A 20,157-nucleotide genomic window follows, 5' to 3' on the forward strand; every position below is an offset into this window, starting at 1 on the left:
AGTATCTTGTGTTGCGTGGGGTTTGGGGTTTGTGTGTATACCTAGTATATAGATGGGCAATTCGTCATACTTGCACATTTATATGTTTGTAGTTACTCGAGGGGTGTTGTGGGCTTGAGGACTCGAGTTTGTGGGGTTTGGGGGATAAAGGATGTACATCGGACGCGGTGGAACCTTTTTGGAGATTTTGGGTGAGCGGGAATATGGGGTGGCATTTTTGGATTTCTTTTCTTCTTTTTGATGAGAGTTTGGTTGATGGGTAGATTAAAGTGGATGTATTGCGTGGTTAGTTGGACGATTTGAGAAGAATGAGGAAGAGGAAGGCACGGGAGTGAGGAGTGAGGAGTCAAAGTAGAAGGTATGATTGTATGGTCGTGGCTAAGGACTGGCCACGAGTCAGTATATCAATGTGGAATATAAGTTTCAAGGTATATATTATATCTCCCCACGCCTTCTGACTTGGGATTTTTATTCGGTTCCTTTTCTTTATCTTTGGATATATATGTGTGTTTTCACATACCTACCCCGTCTAACATCAACACCATTTCATGATTTAGAGATCGTCGAGACTCAAGATTGAATCGAGACTTCGACTCGGATTTCCGATATACTTGATCAAAAGAAAGTTCTTCCATCCCGTCTTGTATATTTTTCTTTGGTAGATGTGATTTCCATAAGAACGATATGAATGAAATACCTAGTGACGGTATGATGATTCTAGAGCACGGAGGATAAGAAAGCAGCAGAGGACCAGGAGGTGGACGTGGATAAGGGAATGAAAGCGAAAAGGGGTGAATAAAGAATAGAATATTTTTTCTTTCCACCTCGAGGAGTGGGGAGAGTAATAGGTATGTATATATGAATATATGAATGAATGAATTATATAGTATAATATGATAGTATGTACGATAGATACTTATTCGTCTTTGATTTAAATTAAGTTATTCTAGAGCCTTAGAGTTAGGTAGAGCTTTAAGTTAAATGATATATAGGATTCATGTGAGAGGTGAGAGGTGAGAAGTTTAGAAATAGATGGGTAGTAGATGGCTTTACACAAGTATCTAGATTTTCATTCTGTTCCATTCCGTGAAAGAAAGTGCTAGACAGATGACTCGATAACTCGATACGAGAATGGAGGGTTGAGAGAATATAGGTATACAGGTATATAGGTAACAGATTTAAAGAAACCAAAGAGAGCTCTTGAGAATTGAATTATCAATGAATAGCTTTTGGATTCAGATCGAGAAGGGCCCGGGGCTTAGAGATATTAGGACGGGGTTTATGTATAGAGATGTATAAATATGTATAGGTATATATAGATATATATATTTTCGATTTTATAATCAAATCGTCTACCTAAATACCTAAATAATATAATATATGATATAATATAATATTACCCCCGTTTATAATTCATCTATCTAATCTCTATCTACTCATCTACCTCCCTCTCATCTCCCAATCCCAGTACAAACAAATACTATGAATATTATATATCATATACCTACCTATTTCATGCTATACTATGCTGAATATCAATAAATATAATATAGCAAGAAATAGATAGATAGATAAATAAACAAGATAATAGATAGGTAGGTAGGTAGATAGATAATCTCATAATACTAATATTAATATTCGTATATATATTTCAAATATCTATTTATTTATATAAATATATAGACAGATAGATAGATAGATACTCATCTAAATAGTTCATTCATTCTTGAAGTATTAATCCATACGTACTAGGTATCTACAAACCTACCCAGCATGCAAATAACATCTCTTTTCATTTCCCAAATCGATATTCTATACCCAATACAAAACAATCATCCATAAACTAATATCCATCCATCCATTACCAAACCGCCCCCTCATCTCCTCATCTCCTCATCTCAACCCAACCCATCTCAACTCAACTTCTAGATCTCTTTCCCTCTTTCCCTCACTCACAGACTACTATGCTTTCCCGCATTTCTTTCTCTCGTTCTCTGTTTCTTCCTTTCTTCCTTTCTTCCTTTCCTTTCTCCTCAAGTATCCATATCCATATCCATATCCAAATCCAAACTCATCCATCCATCCATACCCAAATCCATCCAAATCCATCCATCCATACCTACCCATCCACCCACTCATCCATCCATCCATCCATACCCATCCATACCTATCCATCCACCCATCCATCCACACCCCAAGATACCAACCCTCCCCTCCCCTCCCCTCCCCAATTTCACCCCCCTCCCCCTCCCCCTCCCCCTTCCCCTTCCCCGGAAACCCCATTACCATCACGTAATAAAATAGCGTAAGAGAAACCTTCCAAGATCCATTGTCTAGGGGGGTTTAAAATTACTCTGGTTAGGTATTCTCCATTAAATGCTTATACATATATACCTACCTACCTACACATATATACACACACATATAAATTCCAAGAGACCAAGTTCTTTTTTTTTGTTAGGTATGTTATGTTATATATTGTTCCGAGTTTCGTTTCAATTTCTCGTGTTGCGTTATTCATCCATCGATATTCCTCCTCGTAACATCACTTCCACTTCCACTTCCGCCATCTATCCTCACCAAAATGAAGAACCCAATTGAATTCCATCATCAAATTCACATATTCAAACACAATCACATGCTTCCAAAAATTCATTACAAATCATTTAATATCATTGGATCCCAACTTCCTCATCATTGTCTGCTACGGTACATACAAATCAGATTTCGAATCGAGATTTAAAAAAAGGAGCACCACGCAAGAAAAAAAGCCCTCACTCCTCCCTCCTGTAACCAACTTTTTCACCATCCATTCAATGGTCAATAAATACAAAAAGTCAGAAACTACACGCAAAAGTTGCATGTATAGTCACTGTACAGATGTATGCCGTAAGTAAACCTCAGTTTCATACATCAAAGAAGAAAAACATTGAAGGAAAAGAAAAAAATGTGGTATCTCGAGTGAGTTGCTAGCTTTCTTGGGTTGGAAAAAAAATAAACATTGAATTTGATGTCATGGCGAAGAAGTAGGTAAAACAGAAAGGAAAGTAAAATTACGGATCATTAATCATGATTGATCAAGACCATGTCTATGCGAAGTCGCTATACGCCCCAAAAGACGAAAGACAAAGAAGGCTAAATACTGAAGCTAATTACCAAAGTTGATAATTTAAGCTTCCATGTCTTGAGCGGAATGTCTAGCTTCCTTCTCATGATGAGGAGAAGGGGTGGTAGCGGTATCGCGACCAGAGTATCTGCTTCCAGTCTCGGATGTATCGTTCAAGACCTCACGAGTGAGCTCAACGTAATCGTAAGCGAACTCACCGATCTCAGCATCATCGATACCAAGAATTTCAGCTTCTTCGGTAGCGCGGAGGGAGAGACCTGGGATGAGGTTCATGATGAAGAGAATAATGCACGTTCCGACAAAGGAGTAAACACCACCGGAAACAGAATCGGCAAGTTGGTATCCGAGTTGGACCCAGTTTCGGTTAAGCCATCCACCTGGAATCTCGGTAAAACCATCAAGATGAGCTATGTAATCAGCAGCAAAGAAAGCAGTGAGGATATTTCCGATGACTCCACCGACGGCGTGTTCGGCGAAGATATCGAGAGCATCATCGACACCGAGGACGAACTTGAGTTTGGTGGCATAATTGGCACCGGCAGCTCCGACAACACCATAGATGATGGAAGCCCAAGCAGGAACGAAACCAGATCCTGGAGTGATAGCGACGAGACCAGCAATAACACCCGAGCAGAAACCGACGGTAGACCATTTGCGCTCAAGACGGTAATCGAGGACACACCATGTGATACCACCAACACAGGCGGCCAAGTTGGTAACGACTGCGGCCATAACAGCACGCATGTTAGCTGCAAGAGCGGAACTAAAAAAAAATACAAGTGTTAGTTCTTGGTCTAAAAAGTTTATTCTTCTTCAAGTCATGTGCAATGAAACATCAAGTAAAGTTGCATGTTTCGTCACACAAGATTTGAGTAGCAAAAAAGGTTGGATCAAACATACCCAGCATTGAAACCAAACCATCCAACCCATAGGAAAACGGTGCCAATAACAATGTGTGTAACGTTGTGTGGGCGGTAATTCAATTCGTGAGTACCATGTCCACGACGTTTGCCCAACATGATACTGTATGCGAGAGCTGCGCAACCCGAAGAAATATGCACAGGAGTTCCACCAGCAAAGTCGAGACCACCCATCTTGAAAACCCATCCAGAAGCGTTCCAGGTCCAGCAAGCAATTGGATCGTAGATGATGGTTGACCAAACGAACATGAAAACAATGGTTGGAAGCATGCGACCACGTTCTGCGACGGCACCAATTGCGAGAGCTACCGTGATAGCGGCGAACATGCCCTGGTAGACGGCGAACATGAGATCGGGAATTTTGGTGGAACCAACAGATGGTGCTCCAAGGACATTTCGGAAGCCGACTATTCGAATCAAGTGGTTAGTCTTTACTGTGGTACCATGTTCTAGAAGGTGTACTCACTATTTTCCAAGTCACCAATATATTTTCCAGCGCTGTGAGAGAAGGCGAGAGAGTAACCCCAGAAGAACCATTGGAAAGAAACTACTGCGGTAGCCATGATTGAAAGCCAAATCAATGACAAAGCAGACTTTCTACGAGCCAGACCGGAATAGAAGAAACTGTGACGATGAAAAGATTAGTCTGTGGTACAGCCATGCATCTTTTGGAAGTACATACCCGACACCAGGAATCATGAGCAAGACCAACGCAGTGGAAGTGATCATCCAAGCAATGTCACCAGCCTGTTACACTTGGTTAGTTTTGAGGTTTCATTTGAGGAGTTTTGTATACAAAGACTTACATCATAAAAGATGTTGAGATCCTCAGTCAATGAATCACCCCCCGCCGCATTTGTCCCATTGTATTCAACAACCATCTTGAATACGCTTGACCTCGGTCAAAAATTGATAACTCTACTTGAGCAAGAGCAAGTGAGGTGTAGTTGTCTTCAGATCTGACTAATAGATCATCAAAGAGAAGGAATGATTGTCGTAGCTAGCAAAGAAGCTCACAGATTGAAAGGTTATGGATGGAGGTGAGAGGGAGTCGGGTTGCAAGAGGAAGAAGAGGAATGTTGTAGATAGTAAAGAGTATCAAGGTTATACCAAGATGGCCGAAGTCGGATAAGGTACTAGGCTCTGAATTAGGCTCTGAATAGGGCTGTGAGGATTCAATGGAAAGATAACGGGCGAAGTCGGAAAGAATTAATTATATAAAGAGATTATGGTGAAGAGTTGCAAAGGTGAGAGAGGCTTGTGTGGGAACCTTGTTGGTGAATTTTGGTTCGTTATCTAGGTAGTCGGGTATGTGCAACGTGTGTGAAGGATGCTTTGGGTGAATGTGAGAGATGAGAGTGAAGATGGGACAAAATGAGTGAGGAGTGATATTGATTAATCACTGATCACACTCAAATTACCTTTTGTTTCTTCTTTTCTTTCGACACCACGGGAGGGAAGTACAACAACGGAAAAAAGGAAAGAAGACGAGGAGGAGGAGGGGAAAGGGAAATAGTTTTATGGATTCCAATCACATCCAATCCAATCCCATCCCATCCAATCACATCCAATCCAATCCAATCCACTCCAATCCAATCAAAGAAAGGTCCAATTTGCAGGCAAAGTAAATAAAGCTACCCAGGTATCACCGCCCAGACAAAGCTACTAGTATCCCATGTCATGCCATGCTTACATTCAACCTTATCCGAAGCTGGAGCCTGTACGTGCAGATGAGAAGATGTGGAGGTGTATGATGACAAGGAACCCGTTATGTTACTACAGAGTAAAAACAAGGATTCCACGAAAAGAAAGGAAAGAAAAAGATGACTCGATGCTGCGATTTCAAATAGCCATCTGATTCGTAAGAAGATGGGAGTAGATATCGGTAGCTTGCCCCATTCAGCTGGCCCATTGCTATATATGGATGGTGATTCCGATATTGAGGAGCGTTTGTTGAAACTTAATATGAGAAATTCCGGACATTATTTCTTCTTATCTTGGGATGATTGTTGGGGTTGATATTGATCTTGATATTGATATTGATATTGATCTTGATCTTGATCTTGGAATCTCTTCTTACTTTGTTCCATCAGTCACCCGTCGCTATCTCTCTATCTCTATCTATCTCTATCTATCTCTCTATCTATCTCTCTATCTATCTCTCTATCTATCTCTCTATCTATCTCTCTATCTATCTCTATCTCTCTATCTATCTCTACCTCTACCTCTACCTCTACCTCTATCGAAAGAGAAGAAAGAAAAGACGGATTCCTTGGCCCATTCCTTCTTCAATCCGTGTGCAGTCATCCATTTTCCGCCTATCCTTCTTCACACACACATGCATACACTTCCCTGGTAGCTACGGAATATCCAAAGATAAAAGATAGACAGGGGTTAAATGATCCTGTCTTGACCTATCAAAAAGCATGTATCCAATGCAGGGGTTGATCAAGGTAGTTTCCTTATCCGGTTAGCACGAGATAAGAAGATCCGACGGTTGGTATTCCATGTGATTGGTGGTCTCTGGTGTTCCCCACGTGAAAGGGCTTTGAACTGAACTCTCTTCTAACTTTCTACATCGGATTAGTTCCCGAAGTCAGCAAAGAAGCTTTCATGGGTCGCTCGCCAAGGTATTAGTGGAAGAGAAAGTATCAGCCTTGAAAGAAATGAAAGAAATGTGCCAATATCTTTAATAGGTACCTAGTACTCCAGATTCACAAATCTACCTGATACTCGTTTTTGTTGCTTTATGGAAAAACTGGAGTATTGAGTTGGAACTACCTATGAAGAGGACCAAAATGCCGATCGAAGGTTTAAATCAGCAAATGAGGTATAATTCATGCCGTCAATTTTGCCCAGATGATTTTTGCTTTCTTATGTTGTATCACTACCAATACCACTACCACGACTATTACTCCTATTACTCCTCCTATTCCTACTAACAATACCAATGTAATCTTAATATACGACACACTTTCAAATACTACCTAGGTATGTAGGCATTTCTTACAGTCACAGCCTTGTGGTTCCACGGCAGATGGAAGCGAGGCTCACTGTATTTTGTAGGAGCCGTAGAGGATTTTATTGTGAGATCTTACGAGGACGACGCCAAAAGTACAAACAAAGTATGTTATGTTATACAGGAGAGAGTCAGGAGTCAGCTATTCAAATGATAGCATTAATAAATTCACCATCTTCCTATGTATTACTATTCCTACCTACATTGGTCAATATCATTTAGCATATCAACATCCTTCTCCTCATTTTCCCTTTCTACTTTCCATGACATGACACGATGAAAGAGATAACATGACCCTTTGTATTCATTCTTCTTATCGTGACGAACGAGCGGGCGAAGAATCTGGCGAGATGAGAAGTGTGCGTAATTCTCACATCCATTCTCACATCCATTCTCACATCCATTCTCACATCCATTCTCACATCCATTCTCACATCCATTCTCACATTGCGCCGTCTTTCTCCATTAGGTCTGGTTCGGCCGATATCTATAATTGACAAGTGTACAGTGGGGCTCTTTGGGTTCGAAAATCAATGGATTTCGACTAGGGGCCTGGCTGTCTGGGTAAGGTGGGTAATTTTATCAGTGGATCCGGTTGGTTGATCCAAGGCTTGTTAACAATCTAAAATCAAAAGTCAATACCCAATACAGCACAGACAACATATCTACCTAGTACCTCCAGCTCTCCAGCTACCTACGGAATACCTACCTGGGGATGCACATATGGAAACCATGATGCTGATGATGGCGATCGGATTGGATTGGATCTCATTTCTCCTCAAAACTTCCCAACACGGTCGCTTTCTAGAAGATCGATGATTCCTTGTGTGGAATTCCATTGCATGCATCTATCAACACTCCACGGCGCTTATGAATAACGTCGTGATTAGATCATCTTAGACATTTCATCTACACGATCTCAAACATTGAAAAGCTACGCCAGAATCATTCTAGTCGACGAGTATCCCTTTGGAAGCTTTGGAAGGGAAGACCTAAAGAGACCCTCGCACATGAAGATTGGACCAGAATGGTAGGTAAAGCTTGATGGTACAATTTAGACGTACCATTCAATCGTCCATTCATCTATCCATTCATCCACCCACCCATCCATTCATCCATCCATCATCATCATCATCATCACTTCCAAGAGACGTTAAAATTTGGACCGGTTCAATTCATCTATCAAATCGATAGCTGAAACGTGTGAAAAGTAACTCTGCCTCCTTGGCGCATCATTTCCTCGGTGTATTCTCCCGAATTATAACATCGAACCACACGTATCTGCATATACATACGAATACATACCCTACGTGCGAATACTACATACTACATCGAGGGACGATCAAATTTCAAACAATATCCACTACGGATCATCAACAATGAACCATCAACCTTAACGAACGGGAACTTTTACAGTACAAAGGTACTAGTTTCAAGACACTGGACGATTCTATACTTGAAAAAAAAAACATTCTACGCCTCTTACGCATGGGCAATTGCCCTGAAACAGTTGAACTAAACTTTAGTGGTTCGATTCACTTGAAACTAAAGCTATTAACATGCCATTCATTCATCCATTTGCCTTGTATCCGCTCCCTAACCATCCATTCCGAACTGAATGATTTAAAACGGCCGGGGGTCCTTCCATTTTGGGAATCTTTGAGCCGCTCTACCAACCAGCCTTGGGGAAATATTTGACCGAGATAAGAGTACTTGAACTGTGTAATACTCCGAATATCTCTGACCGAAAATATCGAGTCACAAAAATCTTCGAGAGTGTCCTTTCAAGTGATGATGGTTCAAAAGCTTCAGCCAGAAAAGAAGTGTCAACCCCACAAGATCTCATGAATTAACACGAGATTCATCACGCATGTGTACCTAGGTAGGTAAGGGTTAGTGTTAAGGTATCGCCAAGGAGCTTCTTACCGTACGCCCATAAGCAAGCCAGCTGCCATGATTTGCTTGGATATGAGTGGTCTTATTGTTGTACAAACTCATTGATTCCATGAAATATTTAGAAAGTAGTCGAGTACTTTTGAGTTTGGTGTCACGCCACAATGGTACAAGGCTTAAACGAAATACCAGCTCAGAGTTTTATCTACAATCTTATATATTTGTTGTTTTTATTTTGTTATGATTATTGTAATCGATATTCATCATAACCCTTCTTTGATTGTCTTTCATTTGGACCAAGTGCTCCAATTCTTAGAGTTGATCCGAGAAGTTAATGAGTGAATGAATGGTTTACTCTACTGCCCTCACCTCTTTTCTCCATCTCTAAAATGCTTGCCTTGTCTACGCTGTGAAATTTCATCAGATCATATCACAATCTTTGTCTTTCTCTTGAAGATTACTTCCTTTTGTCTTCCTTCATCAAGTTCCACTGCACATGTTGAGACGAAGACTTAGATACCTTGTGATCTCACCCCTCACCACGCCACACGTTATACAGAACTCCATCCTGTGTATCTTTGTGACCAAGCCCTAGGAATCAAAAGGCTGATTGCATTTGGCTCATGTCCAGAAATTAGTTGATTTTGGCTTGGCTTTTTGTTCATATGATCTCATTCTGTGTGCTATTCAAATACTATATCTCACCATTACAAGATCTTGTGTGGCGATGCTATTCTTAGGTATAATGTTACAATGTGACCAATTTGATTTTGTACTTCACTTATTCTTCTTTTGAATGAATTCTTCTTCCTAAATGCTGAGTGCTAGTGTATGATTCAAAAAAACTTCTACAGTTTCCTCACTCTTCGCTTCGATTCATTGTGGTCTTTGAAGTTGAAGGACATTTGCTGTGCGGATACAAGAAAGATATGGAGCAGATGGACCCATTGTCTTGTACATCGACAGATTATAAATATACTATCGTTAATCATCAATCAGTGTGTAACATGCGTATACTACATTGAATTTTCACATTGTCAAAAAGATTCCTTGAAGCTCCTGTGAACCCTTTTGTTAAAGTTCTCGAGTGTGTACTTTATTTCTCAATATTTCCATACTACTATACATTATTAACAATGAGTCGACTCTCAAAGCAGCGGCAGTCCCCTCAATAATCGCCTCTACTCCCTCGGCAGCACCTTCGGAGCCGCTCTCAGAGGGATTGATTTCTTCACATCCCTCACGGATACTTTTCAATTCTCCCGTATCCCCATTGGCCGCCTGGAAAGCATGTTGGATATCTCAATATTCGCATCTGCAGGACGATTAGCTGGAGTACACAATAGCAAAAGGAAAACAAAAAAGACTTCCTCGACAACGGTGTAGAATCGCGTATAGATATCCACATCATTGTCCCCCGTCTTCGTACATCTCTAATCGGTAATGACGCCACAGCATCCGCGCAAATTATCGAAAAAGCCTCTCCGCACTCCGCCATGGGATAAGATTCGCTGTTGGGCGTGCCCCATTTGGGAGATAGACGGTCCATTTCCAATCTACAGGCGGACACGTGATGGACTTTCCACTCAAGTTCGGCGCGACGCCCTCGCATGCAGAGTCTTAGATTGTAGCATTGTAGCATTGTATATTGTAACTGTGGGGGTAGGGACCTGCGTGAGCGTCGAAACGATGGTCGTGGTGCGGTGCTTCTGGCACGGATGATGAATTTCACGCCGCCGATCTGTTCGAGTACTGAGGAGCCGCAGATGACTATGTTGCTATTTAAATGGTGGTGATATGTATGTACGATTTCTAGTACTCGCTATGATAGTCCATGTTAGTACTACTTATAGATAGATAGTCTTGCATTTGAGAATGTTCTCGTTCTTCTTCTTGTCTTGTCTGATCTCAAATCTATCTGTTCTTTTAGTTCTCTTATGAGGAGATTTATATTTATATTTATATTTCTTGAGTTGTTGAAGCGCGTGAGAAAATGGGTTCTTCTCTCTCTCTCTTTCTCTCTCTCTTTCTCTCTCTCTCTCTCTCTCTCTCTCTCTCTCTCTCTCTCTCTCTCTCTCTCTCTCTCTCTCTCTCTCTCTCTCTCTCTCTCCCCTTAATATTTGAGAAAAGAGTAGGGTTATCAGTTACGTTTAAATTAATCGTTTAGAGATTTAATATGTATGTATCTATATCTATATGTATATATATATATATATATATATTCATTTAAAGTATTAAGAAGTACTTATTTAGTTATTTATTCATTTAGTCGTATGTGTATATACGAGTAGGTAGCTTGTGATGGATAATGGATTATGAATTATTTATAATTCATGATTACTAGATAGGTAGTTATAGGAATGCTTAAGAGATGGAAGATGGGGAATGAAAGATGGGGAATGAAAGATGGGGAATGAAAGATGGGGAATGAAAGATGGGGAATGAAAGATGGGGAATGAAAGATGGGGAATGAAAGATGGGGAATGAAAGATGGGGAATGAAAGATGGGGAATGAAAGATGGGGAATGAATGGTGCGTTTGATTTTGATGCTATGTATATCTAGGTACTAGTTTATTTTTAATTTTTATTTTTCTATATCGTTACACGCACTCCGGAAGGAAATTGGGGATGGATTCTTGAGGGTTTGTTTCTTTTGTTTTTGTTTTTGTTTCATGTCTTTTTTTTATACTTTTTGGGGGGGAGGAGGAGGAGAATGAATGATTTTTTTCCTTGTACATGTGGTGGGTTTCCTTTTCTGTGTTGATTGTTGAAACTTGTTCTTTGTGCTTGGAAGGTGGAAATTGGAGTTCTGCTTCTTCTTCCTTTTTTTTTTCTTCTTTAGTAAGGAATGAGAAGGGGATGGAGATTGTTTTGTATAGGTATGTATGCATGTGCTGAAATGAAATGAAATGAAATGAATGAATGAATGAATGAATGAATGTGATGGGAGATGCTTTTGTATACTTTGAAATACATATGATTGTTGGGGATTATATTTGCTATATCCATCTATGAATTGTTGAGTTGGGTAGGTAGTGATGTGTGTGTATATTTCAGATGATGAGTGTTAGTTCTGAAATACATATGATTGTTGGGAATTATACTTGCTATATCCATCTATGAATTGTTGAGTTGGGTAGGTAGTGATATGTATATTTCAGATGATGAGTGGTATCTTTGAGAAGCAGTATGAAGACAAGAGATGAATTGTAGCGAGACAATTATATCATGGCAAACAGACAGATTACATTATACTATCAACCGTGTTTATTCAGCCACACAATTTTCAAGCTTCCTCTATTCCAAATCCATCCCATCTACTAATCTCTCACCTCCTCCTTCAATCCCCTCTCAAACTCCTCATCCATCTCCCTCAAATCCACCCCCCTCCCCTCGGGCAAAAACCAATAAACAAACACCCCCAACACCCCCACACCCCCCGCCACAAAAAACGTACTACTCTTCCCCGCCGCCTCCTGAATCGGCGTAAAAACCTGCGTCCCCACTGCCGCGCCCGCCTTTCCAAACCCCGCACTCACCCCATACCCCAACCCTCTAATCGCAGTCGGGAAACTCTCCGCGCTCATCAGCCCAATCGTCGCACCGGGTCCCATGTGTCCCAGACTCGCAAAGAGTCCATACAGCACGATGAACGCGGGGAGGTTTTCCGCCGTCGTCAGTCTCCCATAACATCCCCCGATGATAAATCCCAAGAGGATGTAGCCCGCAAACCCGAGAATGCCAGTCCATTTGCGTCCGATGCGGTTCACGAGCCACATACCCAGCAGTACCCCCGGAATGGGGAAGATGGCGAGCACAAACTGCCAGATGGCGACGGTGCGGATATTTTTCCCGGGCACGAGCCCGTTGATGATGGCGGCGCTCATGATGCTATTTGGAAAGTTGACGAAATCGTAGAGGAAGAAGGCGGTGCTGGTGCCCAGAGCACGAAGTCCGTAGGTGCGCAGCACGAAACGCCAGGGCGTGGGGCGCGTGCGGAAATTCGATGCGCGGAAGAGTTTCCCGTCCGTCATGCGCAGACGGACGAGCATGACGACGAGCGGGAGGAGGGTGCTTATGCTGTAGATGGCGTGGAAGGCGACGGTGAGATTGTTGTGCGAGGCGAGGAGCGCGAGGAGATAGACGAGGGTGCAGGTGGGAGAACCGGTTGTGGCCATCAGGGTCGAGATGAAGACTTGGATGGGACCTCTTTGCGCATCGAAGGAATCGGCGGAGCCTTCGAGCGCCGCGGCGGCGGAGGCCGGATATTCGCCTCCGACGCCCACGCCGGCGATGCCGCGGGCGATGGTGAGGTACCAGAGCATGTGTGAGGAGGGCTGGACTTGCAATGCGAGCGTTGAGAGGAGAGATCCGATGATCACGAGGGCGGATGTGAAGAGCATGCCGCCCTTGCGGGAAAATTTATCGGATGTGTAACCGAGAATGAGGATGCCGATTACGGAACCGATGAGTAGGGCATTGGAAATACGGGTTTGGATTGTGGAAGTGTAGATTTTGGTGCCGAGGAGGTGATTGAATACGACATTTGTACTTGAGGCCTGTTTGTGTTAGAAATACATTTTAACATGGGAATATCAAAGAGAAAGAAAAGAAACTTACCAAGCCCTGTTGATATCCATCTGAATAGTTTGCCATTGCCTAGGTATGATCATCAATACAATCATCTCCTCAACTAATGCCCTATAGATATAAAACTTACAGATCCCATAATCGTCCAAATAGACCCAGCTTTAGTATCCACAGACTCAGCATCTGATTCCAGATCTCTCAACTCTTCCGCCGCATTATTGTCACCATTTTTCTCTCCCCCGGTCCTCATCGAAGATACATCCCGCTTGGCAATATCTTGTGATGCAACCATTATTAGCATTCGACTCTACTTACACTGCGTACAGTCTACGAAATTAGAATTGACAAAATTCCCGTATCAAGAACTCAAGTCTTCGCAATTCCCAAAACCTCCTTTGAAAATTCAATTTTCCTTTCCAGCGGAAAAAAGAAAGAAAAAAAAGAACACTCAAATACACAGAAAACATCCCCAAGATATACATACCCCTTCACCCCTCCACCCCTCCTTCAAACTTCCCCTCCCATTCTCGCCATCCAACCCATCCACATCTACAAGTCTCCACACCAACAATCTACCATCGCAAAATCCATCCACAAGAGAAAACTTTTCCATCCCAACCTGCATCTCCGCGCAGTCTCCAATCTTCTGTAATCTGATCCTTGACGTTTAGATTGGGGGGGAAAAATTGGACCCTTCCCGTTACATCTCCGAAATCTCACGGCATCTTTTTCAGCCTTGCGTTTTGTCCCCGATTTGAATAGTTCATGATTGGGGTTTCCATGACACAACCGTCGATCACTAGCGCGGATATCGCCTCTATGGTATAAAGGAGTGGGTCATTTGAGTGGAAGCGCCGAGCAGTGTCCGATGCATCTGGTATGTATATTTCCGGCGGAATATTACACCCGGGTTAGTGGATTTTGAGAGCGATTATCAATGATGTGACAGAAGAAAATCGATTTGAAGATTATTGTAATGGTATACTGCCATACCGGCGGTGTCATCATGTTTCATTAATGATCTGATTATACTACAAGTCTCCACCACTTCCATTCTTCCATCACGAGACGCGTTCTGGCCACGCTTCCCAGTGTTAACTTCATTTTCTACCGATCTCGTACCGCCATTGCCTCCTTCGCCGCGAGACGGATTCCAGTCTGCCTTTTGCTTCCGTGAATGTATTACACCTGACCATCCGACTTTTCAACTCAGCCTCCGACTTTTCCTTCATTCCAACCCTCGACATCATTTCGACACTACATTTATGTTCGCACAACCAAATAGACGTTAGAAAGTTAAACCCAACTTTCCTCATAAACACATATATGCTACGAAAAACACCAACTCCCAACTCAATCGCTGATGAAAAAGTCTCGTGTATATGTATATCCCTCATATACATCTAGTTCCAATTCGACCCATTGTGCCCAAACCCAATGCCCACCAAAAGACGCTTCATGTACTGCGCTTTTTCCCAAAACGACTCAAAAAACAACAAGATTGCAAATACAAAGGAAAGTTTTGTTTGAAAAGTAGAAGAAAGGAATTGTATAACCGATAAAGGTAGTTGACAAAGGCGAGAACTCATAGTACCTCAATTAGTGAAACTTCCTCTAGTACTAGACTGAGAACTTCCACTATCGCTTGGTGTTTGCGGCTCGATAGAGACCTGGTTTTTGATTGCAACAATCCACTCGTGTTGTAATAGTTCCGGTGCCGAAGCACGTTTCTTGGGGTCTCTAATGAAGCACTTCTTGATGAAATCAATACCCTGGGGGCTGAGTTGGTCTGGTGATGGCATTTGAGGAGGATTGCCTTGGGCAATATTGTACATGATAGCCCATTCGTTATCAAGAGATGTCCAAGGTCGACGACCTGTAGCCATTTCAAGGATAACACAGCCGAGTGACCAGACATCGACTGAACCAGCTCGTCCTGGGTTCTCTCCTTTGATTACTTCGGGTGACATGTACATTGGTGTTCCAGTCATAGATTTGTTTTTGTTGGCAAGACTGGCTGTAGTCGCGGTGACAAGAGTTTTACCTTGGCGAGCAATGACTTTTGCGGCGCCAAAATCTACATATTTGATTACACCGTTGTGATCAAGGAGAATATCTGTGTTTATTGTTAGAGAACTGATCGTATGGATGAGGCAAAAAGATGACTTACTTTCTGGTTTGATGTCACGATGAACAATGCCACTTTCGTGAAGATATGCTAGACCTTCAAGAAGTTGCAAAGCGTACACCATTATAACCTGCTCGTCCTCGATTCTTCCATGCTCGAGAAGACCTGCAAGTGACCCACCAGAACAGTACTCCATAAAAATATAGACTTTATCGCGATGAACTTCAATTCCATGATATGAGACTACGTTGGGATGATCGAGAACCTCCAAGACGTGCATCTCATCGGCAATCTGAGCAGCAATTGTAGGAATAAGGTTAGGATCTTGTAGACGAATCTCTTTCACAGCCATAAGATGACCAGAGTCCAGATTGATCGCAGCATATACTGATCCAAAGGTACCACCACCAACGAAGTTTCCTTGTTGCCAGCGCATATTGATATTGGATGGAGAAGCAGAAAGATGTGTGAGAGATCGGTCTGCTTCATTGTTTTCTTCAAGAACTCTGCCGAGAGCTTGTCTTTCCGCCTCGATAACCTTTCGTTCTTCATCAAGATCAGCTATCAGTTCAAGACGTTGTTTGAGAACAAACGCAGCTGATTCCTCATCGTCAGCCATTCCCCTAATATCCATCTTCCTAAATTGGCCGTTCAATGTCTCCACCCGCTGTTTCTCTGCTTGAGCGGCCAAGTTTGATCTTGCCCCCATGATATCAAAATGTGAAATCAACAGAGACATACATCCCGAGACCTTGGATCGAAGTCTTGTATACTCATCTTCCCCTAGAGCTAAAATATGCTGGCCTTGAGTCATACCCATTGCAAATTCAAGTGCAAGCACCGCCCATCTGAAAGTTTTACGATCCGTAGGAACGCAGTCATCACAAATGAAGCTCACCCAGTCCAGGGCAATCTTTGTGAGTTTGATGTTGTTCATTTGCTTTCGGTTTCGATCCATATAAGGCAAAGACCGCTGACCAAACTCGGTAGCGAAGATGAAGCAGGTTTGAATGAGTTCTTGACATTCCAACCCTTTTGTTTGTTTCCGAACAATTTCCACGCTGTCCATAATCAAATTTGATAGCTTATACACGACCTTCTTGATGTCGGTCAATTTGAGATGCACTTTCTTGAGGTGGGATCTCTGTTCGACTACCATGTCCAGATGTATTCCGATCGAATCTAGAAACGCCATTCGTGCGTTTGATAATCTGGCTTGTGATCCGTCTGCAATAAGTCGAAGATGTCCAACTTTCAAATCTATGTTGATGTTTATCAAAGCTGAATCGACCTGTCGACCATCCCATCCTATTGGGATCTCGGGGCGAAGAACTAATATATAAGGGTTGCTAGGGTCTTCTTGTGTATCCTCGGTGTGATAGCAAGTTCCTAGAATGGACTGGATGTCTTGGGGTCGATTGTACAAAGACGGAGAGGCTATGAGGAAAATACCATCGTGCTCAATGCTTGCAGTATAAACCAAGAAGTGACCTGTTTCAATAAGCCTTGAGTAGAGCTCTTGCAAACCACTCTGCTTCAAAGCAATGCTGAAGTCCGTCGAGTTTTCGAAACGATCACTCAAGACCCTGGAAAATCTTTGCAACATACGCTGCCGCACGCGAACGGAGTCTAGACTCTGCTTATAACGCTTTGTCATCTCAGAAGCTGTTTCCTTTGGCTTTCTCACCATTTCTTTTTCGAAAGTGGTATTCAGTCGGAAGAAGGCCTTGTGGGTTAAAGAGCTAAACTGCTCTGCCACTTCAACATCACCGCCTTGTAGATGTCGTCCAATCTCGTTAGAGAAATCCCATTCTTGCTCAAGAACTTCAGCTTCCTTGAAAGTGTTTTTGTTTCCACCCAATTTCCAGTTGAGCATCTTGAAGTAAAACTTAAGGGCATCTAAAACTACCTGGTCAAAGGACTCATCGATACAGGGTGGTAAATCCCACCCAGGCTCAGGATTTGATATGGTAAGGTACTCCTGCTTAATCAATATGGCAAGTTTCAATAATATTCTGAACTGCGAAATCATTTGCTCGGCCATCATTGCGTTTTGTTGCGTGGATTCTCGCATCTTCTTCGCATAATTTAGTCGAACCTTGATAATCTCTTCGATGAGGCGCGATGGAAAGTTTATGAGAGTGAGTAACTCTTCGATATAAGGAGGTAAATGACGCTTCGCAAAACCTTCGGAGTTCTCGATCAATGTATTCTTTGCTTTCATGATAACCTCAGATACACCTAACAGTATGCTTTTATCACCTTGTAGAGATCTCAACCCATCCTCCTTGAGCAACCTATCAATAAATGATGATTCATCGGAGAGTCCGTGTCCTGAAGGTGAGCGCTGTCTCACTTTGGTGAAGTCAAGTTCCGGATTTCCTACCCAGTTTTGTAGGACGGCAAGTTCAATGTTGATAAGTTCGGTGGTATTGTGCCATGATATGACAGCGTCGCAGGTAGCAGCGAATTGTGTAGACGCTGCCAGTTTATTCGCCATTTCCAAGCCGGTGCGAGATGGGTATAGACTTTCACACTTCTCAATCTTTGCAACTATGCCCCGCACTTGATCAATAGGTGATTTTCCAGCCTCACTCTCGCCTTGCACCTGAAACTTAATAATTTCTTCCAAAACGGTGTCAAGGTTGGCCCGAGTATCTTCTAATATCCGTCGCTGGGCCCCTAAGCTTCTGCCGCATACCTTCGATCGTATACCAAGCCAGATCTCTGTGCCAATGTTCTCTGCTTTGTTTTCTGAATTACCAATTAAACGTTTCTTCTCTTGCCTAACTACGTCTCCGGTTAGCACAGATGCCAACATCCCATGCCATTCCAGACGCTCTCTATTCGCGGGATCTTTCAAGTCTTCCTGAGTAGGTTGTATGTCATCGTTGTTGTAGAAAAGTACAGTCTCTTGATCGAAGGGATCACCATCGAATTGTAATTCTGATGGGGATTCCTCTTCAGTATCTGATCCTGTTCCATATCCAAGACTAGGTGTATAGGGTTCAGCGAAATATTCGAAAGGTGGATCATTTTGGCGTAACCGTTGCACATAAGCTCTTTCTTGCGCACGATATGCGCCACTTGGATCTTGTCTATTAAATCTCGAGTTTGAACCGGAGCGATGACGATCCGAAATTGACATGTATGGAGCTTGTGGGGGTCGCCGCGCAGGCGCATATGTACTCGAAGGAGTTCGGGCTGGTGCAGTAGGCCTCTGAGATCTGGCCGTTGCGCCATTCAGAGGTGTTTGTGGTGGAGGGCTGAAAGCCGTTTCGCGGCTGTATATTGCCCCATTTGTTTCCGAATTGCTGCCTCGACTACGCATGCTTGAATTCATACTATTCATCTGGGGTCGAGAATCGATGGGGATAAAGGCATCGAGATGTGCGTCGTGTGCAGCATCTGGACTTAAATGTTCGACAAAGTCGTGGGAATCTGCAGAAGAACCAGAGCCTCCAGAGTCGCTGGTCTCAACATGTGGGCGCTCCATGATCACAGAAGATTTTAATGATTCGAACCTGTGGTTGTCGTCCCCTTCTGTGAAACGTACAGCACGAGGTGAAATCTCCGAGCTCATGTTCAAGAGTGAAACCGGTTATTAGAAAAATCAGAGGTTGCGAAAAGTACCTAATTTGCCCTTTGTTTAGCGTCGATGGGAAGTCATCCTGGTACCGATAAAGCAGGGGGTGAGAGAGTGAGAGTGGTGATATAGATTGAAGTGGTACTTGTTGTTGGGGAATGTCTAGAACCTCGATTCAGGGACGTGGAGAGTAAAATTTGGAGAAAATTTCAATGGCAGATGAAGATATAAGAGAGAAAAAGGTAGAGTCGAGAAAAAAATGTAGGTTGACTTTCGCACTGATGTACCTAGGTAGGTAGGCCGAGAGAGATAAATGAGTACTAGGTTGGTGGTGGGTAGGTAGATAGATAGGTAGATGGGTAGATGGATAGATAGATACTAGATAGATGGGTATTCTCTTTTGAAAAGCTTCAAATAGGAATATAGATCAACTCCTACACGAGTGAATGTGTATGTTTACATACGAGGTACCTATGTATACATATGTTTATATATGTCTGGCAACCTCAGCTGAAATATCGATTAGATATTATACGGAATAGATGAGATGATACCAATCAAGACTCAAGAAGGTAGGTAAGGCTATTGGGTAGCTTTTAAGATGAGGACTAGGGATTGTTGATTGGGACACAATTATCGATCTTCGAGACCCGCTGTAATGCAAAATTATGAAAAATTATCCGATTTGGGCTTTTGACTAGGACATACATACTCACATAGTAGTCGATATCTTCGGATGCACTTTTATCCCCAGCTACGAAGTTCGTACGATATACTATTGCCTATTCTATCATCCGTCTGTGAATACCGAATACCGACGTCGGGAAGTGAATGATTTGAGTTAGATATCTACCTAGTTATTGAGAAGTACCTACCTGGATGCCTCGTAGATG

General features: G+C 42.5%; 3 protein-coding genes across 3 annotated transcripts; all 3 read right to left on the bottom strand.

Annotated features, from left to right (window-relative positions):
• Positions 1–3,169: 3,169 nt before the first annotated feature.
• On the bottom strand, positions 3,170–4,928 carry EAE98_002327 (uncharacterized protein; the record flags this gene model as incomplete). The annotated part of the gene is made up of 5 exons (XM_038949947.1): positions 3,170–3,890; positions 4,028–4,454; positions 4,514–4,671; positions 4,730–4,794; positions 4,854–4,928. The coding sequence occupies 5 exons, from the start codon at positions 4,926–4,928 to the stop codon at positions 3,170–3,172; spliced, it is 1,446 nt and encodes a 481-aa protein (XP_038813686.1).
• Positions 4,929–12,280: 7,352 nt separating this feature from the next.
• EAE98_002328 (uncharacterized protein) lies at positions 12,281–13,842 on the bottom strand (the record flags this gene model as incomplete). The annotated part of the gene is made up of 3 exons (XM_038949948.1): positions 12,281–13,519; positions 13,581–13,619; positions 13,681–13,842. The coding sequence occupies 3 exons, from the start codon at positions 13,840–13,842 to the stop codon at positions 12,281–12,283; spliced, it is 1,440 nt and encodes a 479-aa protein (XP_038813687.1).
• Positions 13,843–15,145: 1,303 nt separating this feature from the next.
• EAE98_002329 (uncharacterized protein) lies at positions 15,146–19,636 on the bottom strand (the record flags this gene model as incomplete). Its single annotated transcript, XM_038949949.1, has 2 exons — positions 15,721–19,636; positions 15,146–15,666 (listed from the first exon to the last, which is right to left on the bottom strand). The coding sequence occupies exons 1-2, from the start codon at positions 19,259–19,261 to the stop codon at positions 15,146–15,148; spliced, it is 4,062 nt and encodes a 1,353-aa protein (XP_038813688.1). The 5' UTR covers positions 19,262–19,636.
• Positions 19,637–20,157: the final 521 nt, after the last annotated feature.

This window comes from Botrytis deweyae (assembly GCF_014898535.1).
Source record: "Botrytis deweyae strain B1 chromosome Unknown BDEW_004, whole genome shotgun sequence".
Taxonomy (NCBI): Eukaryota; Fungi; Ascomycota; class Leotiomycetes; order Helotiales; family Sclerotiniaceae; genus Botrytis; species Botrytis deweyae.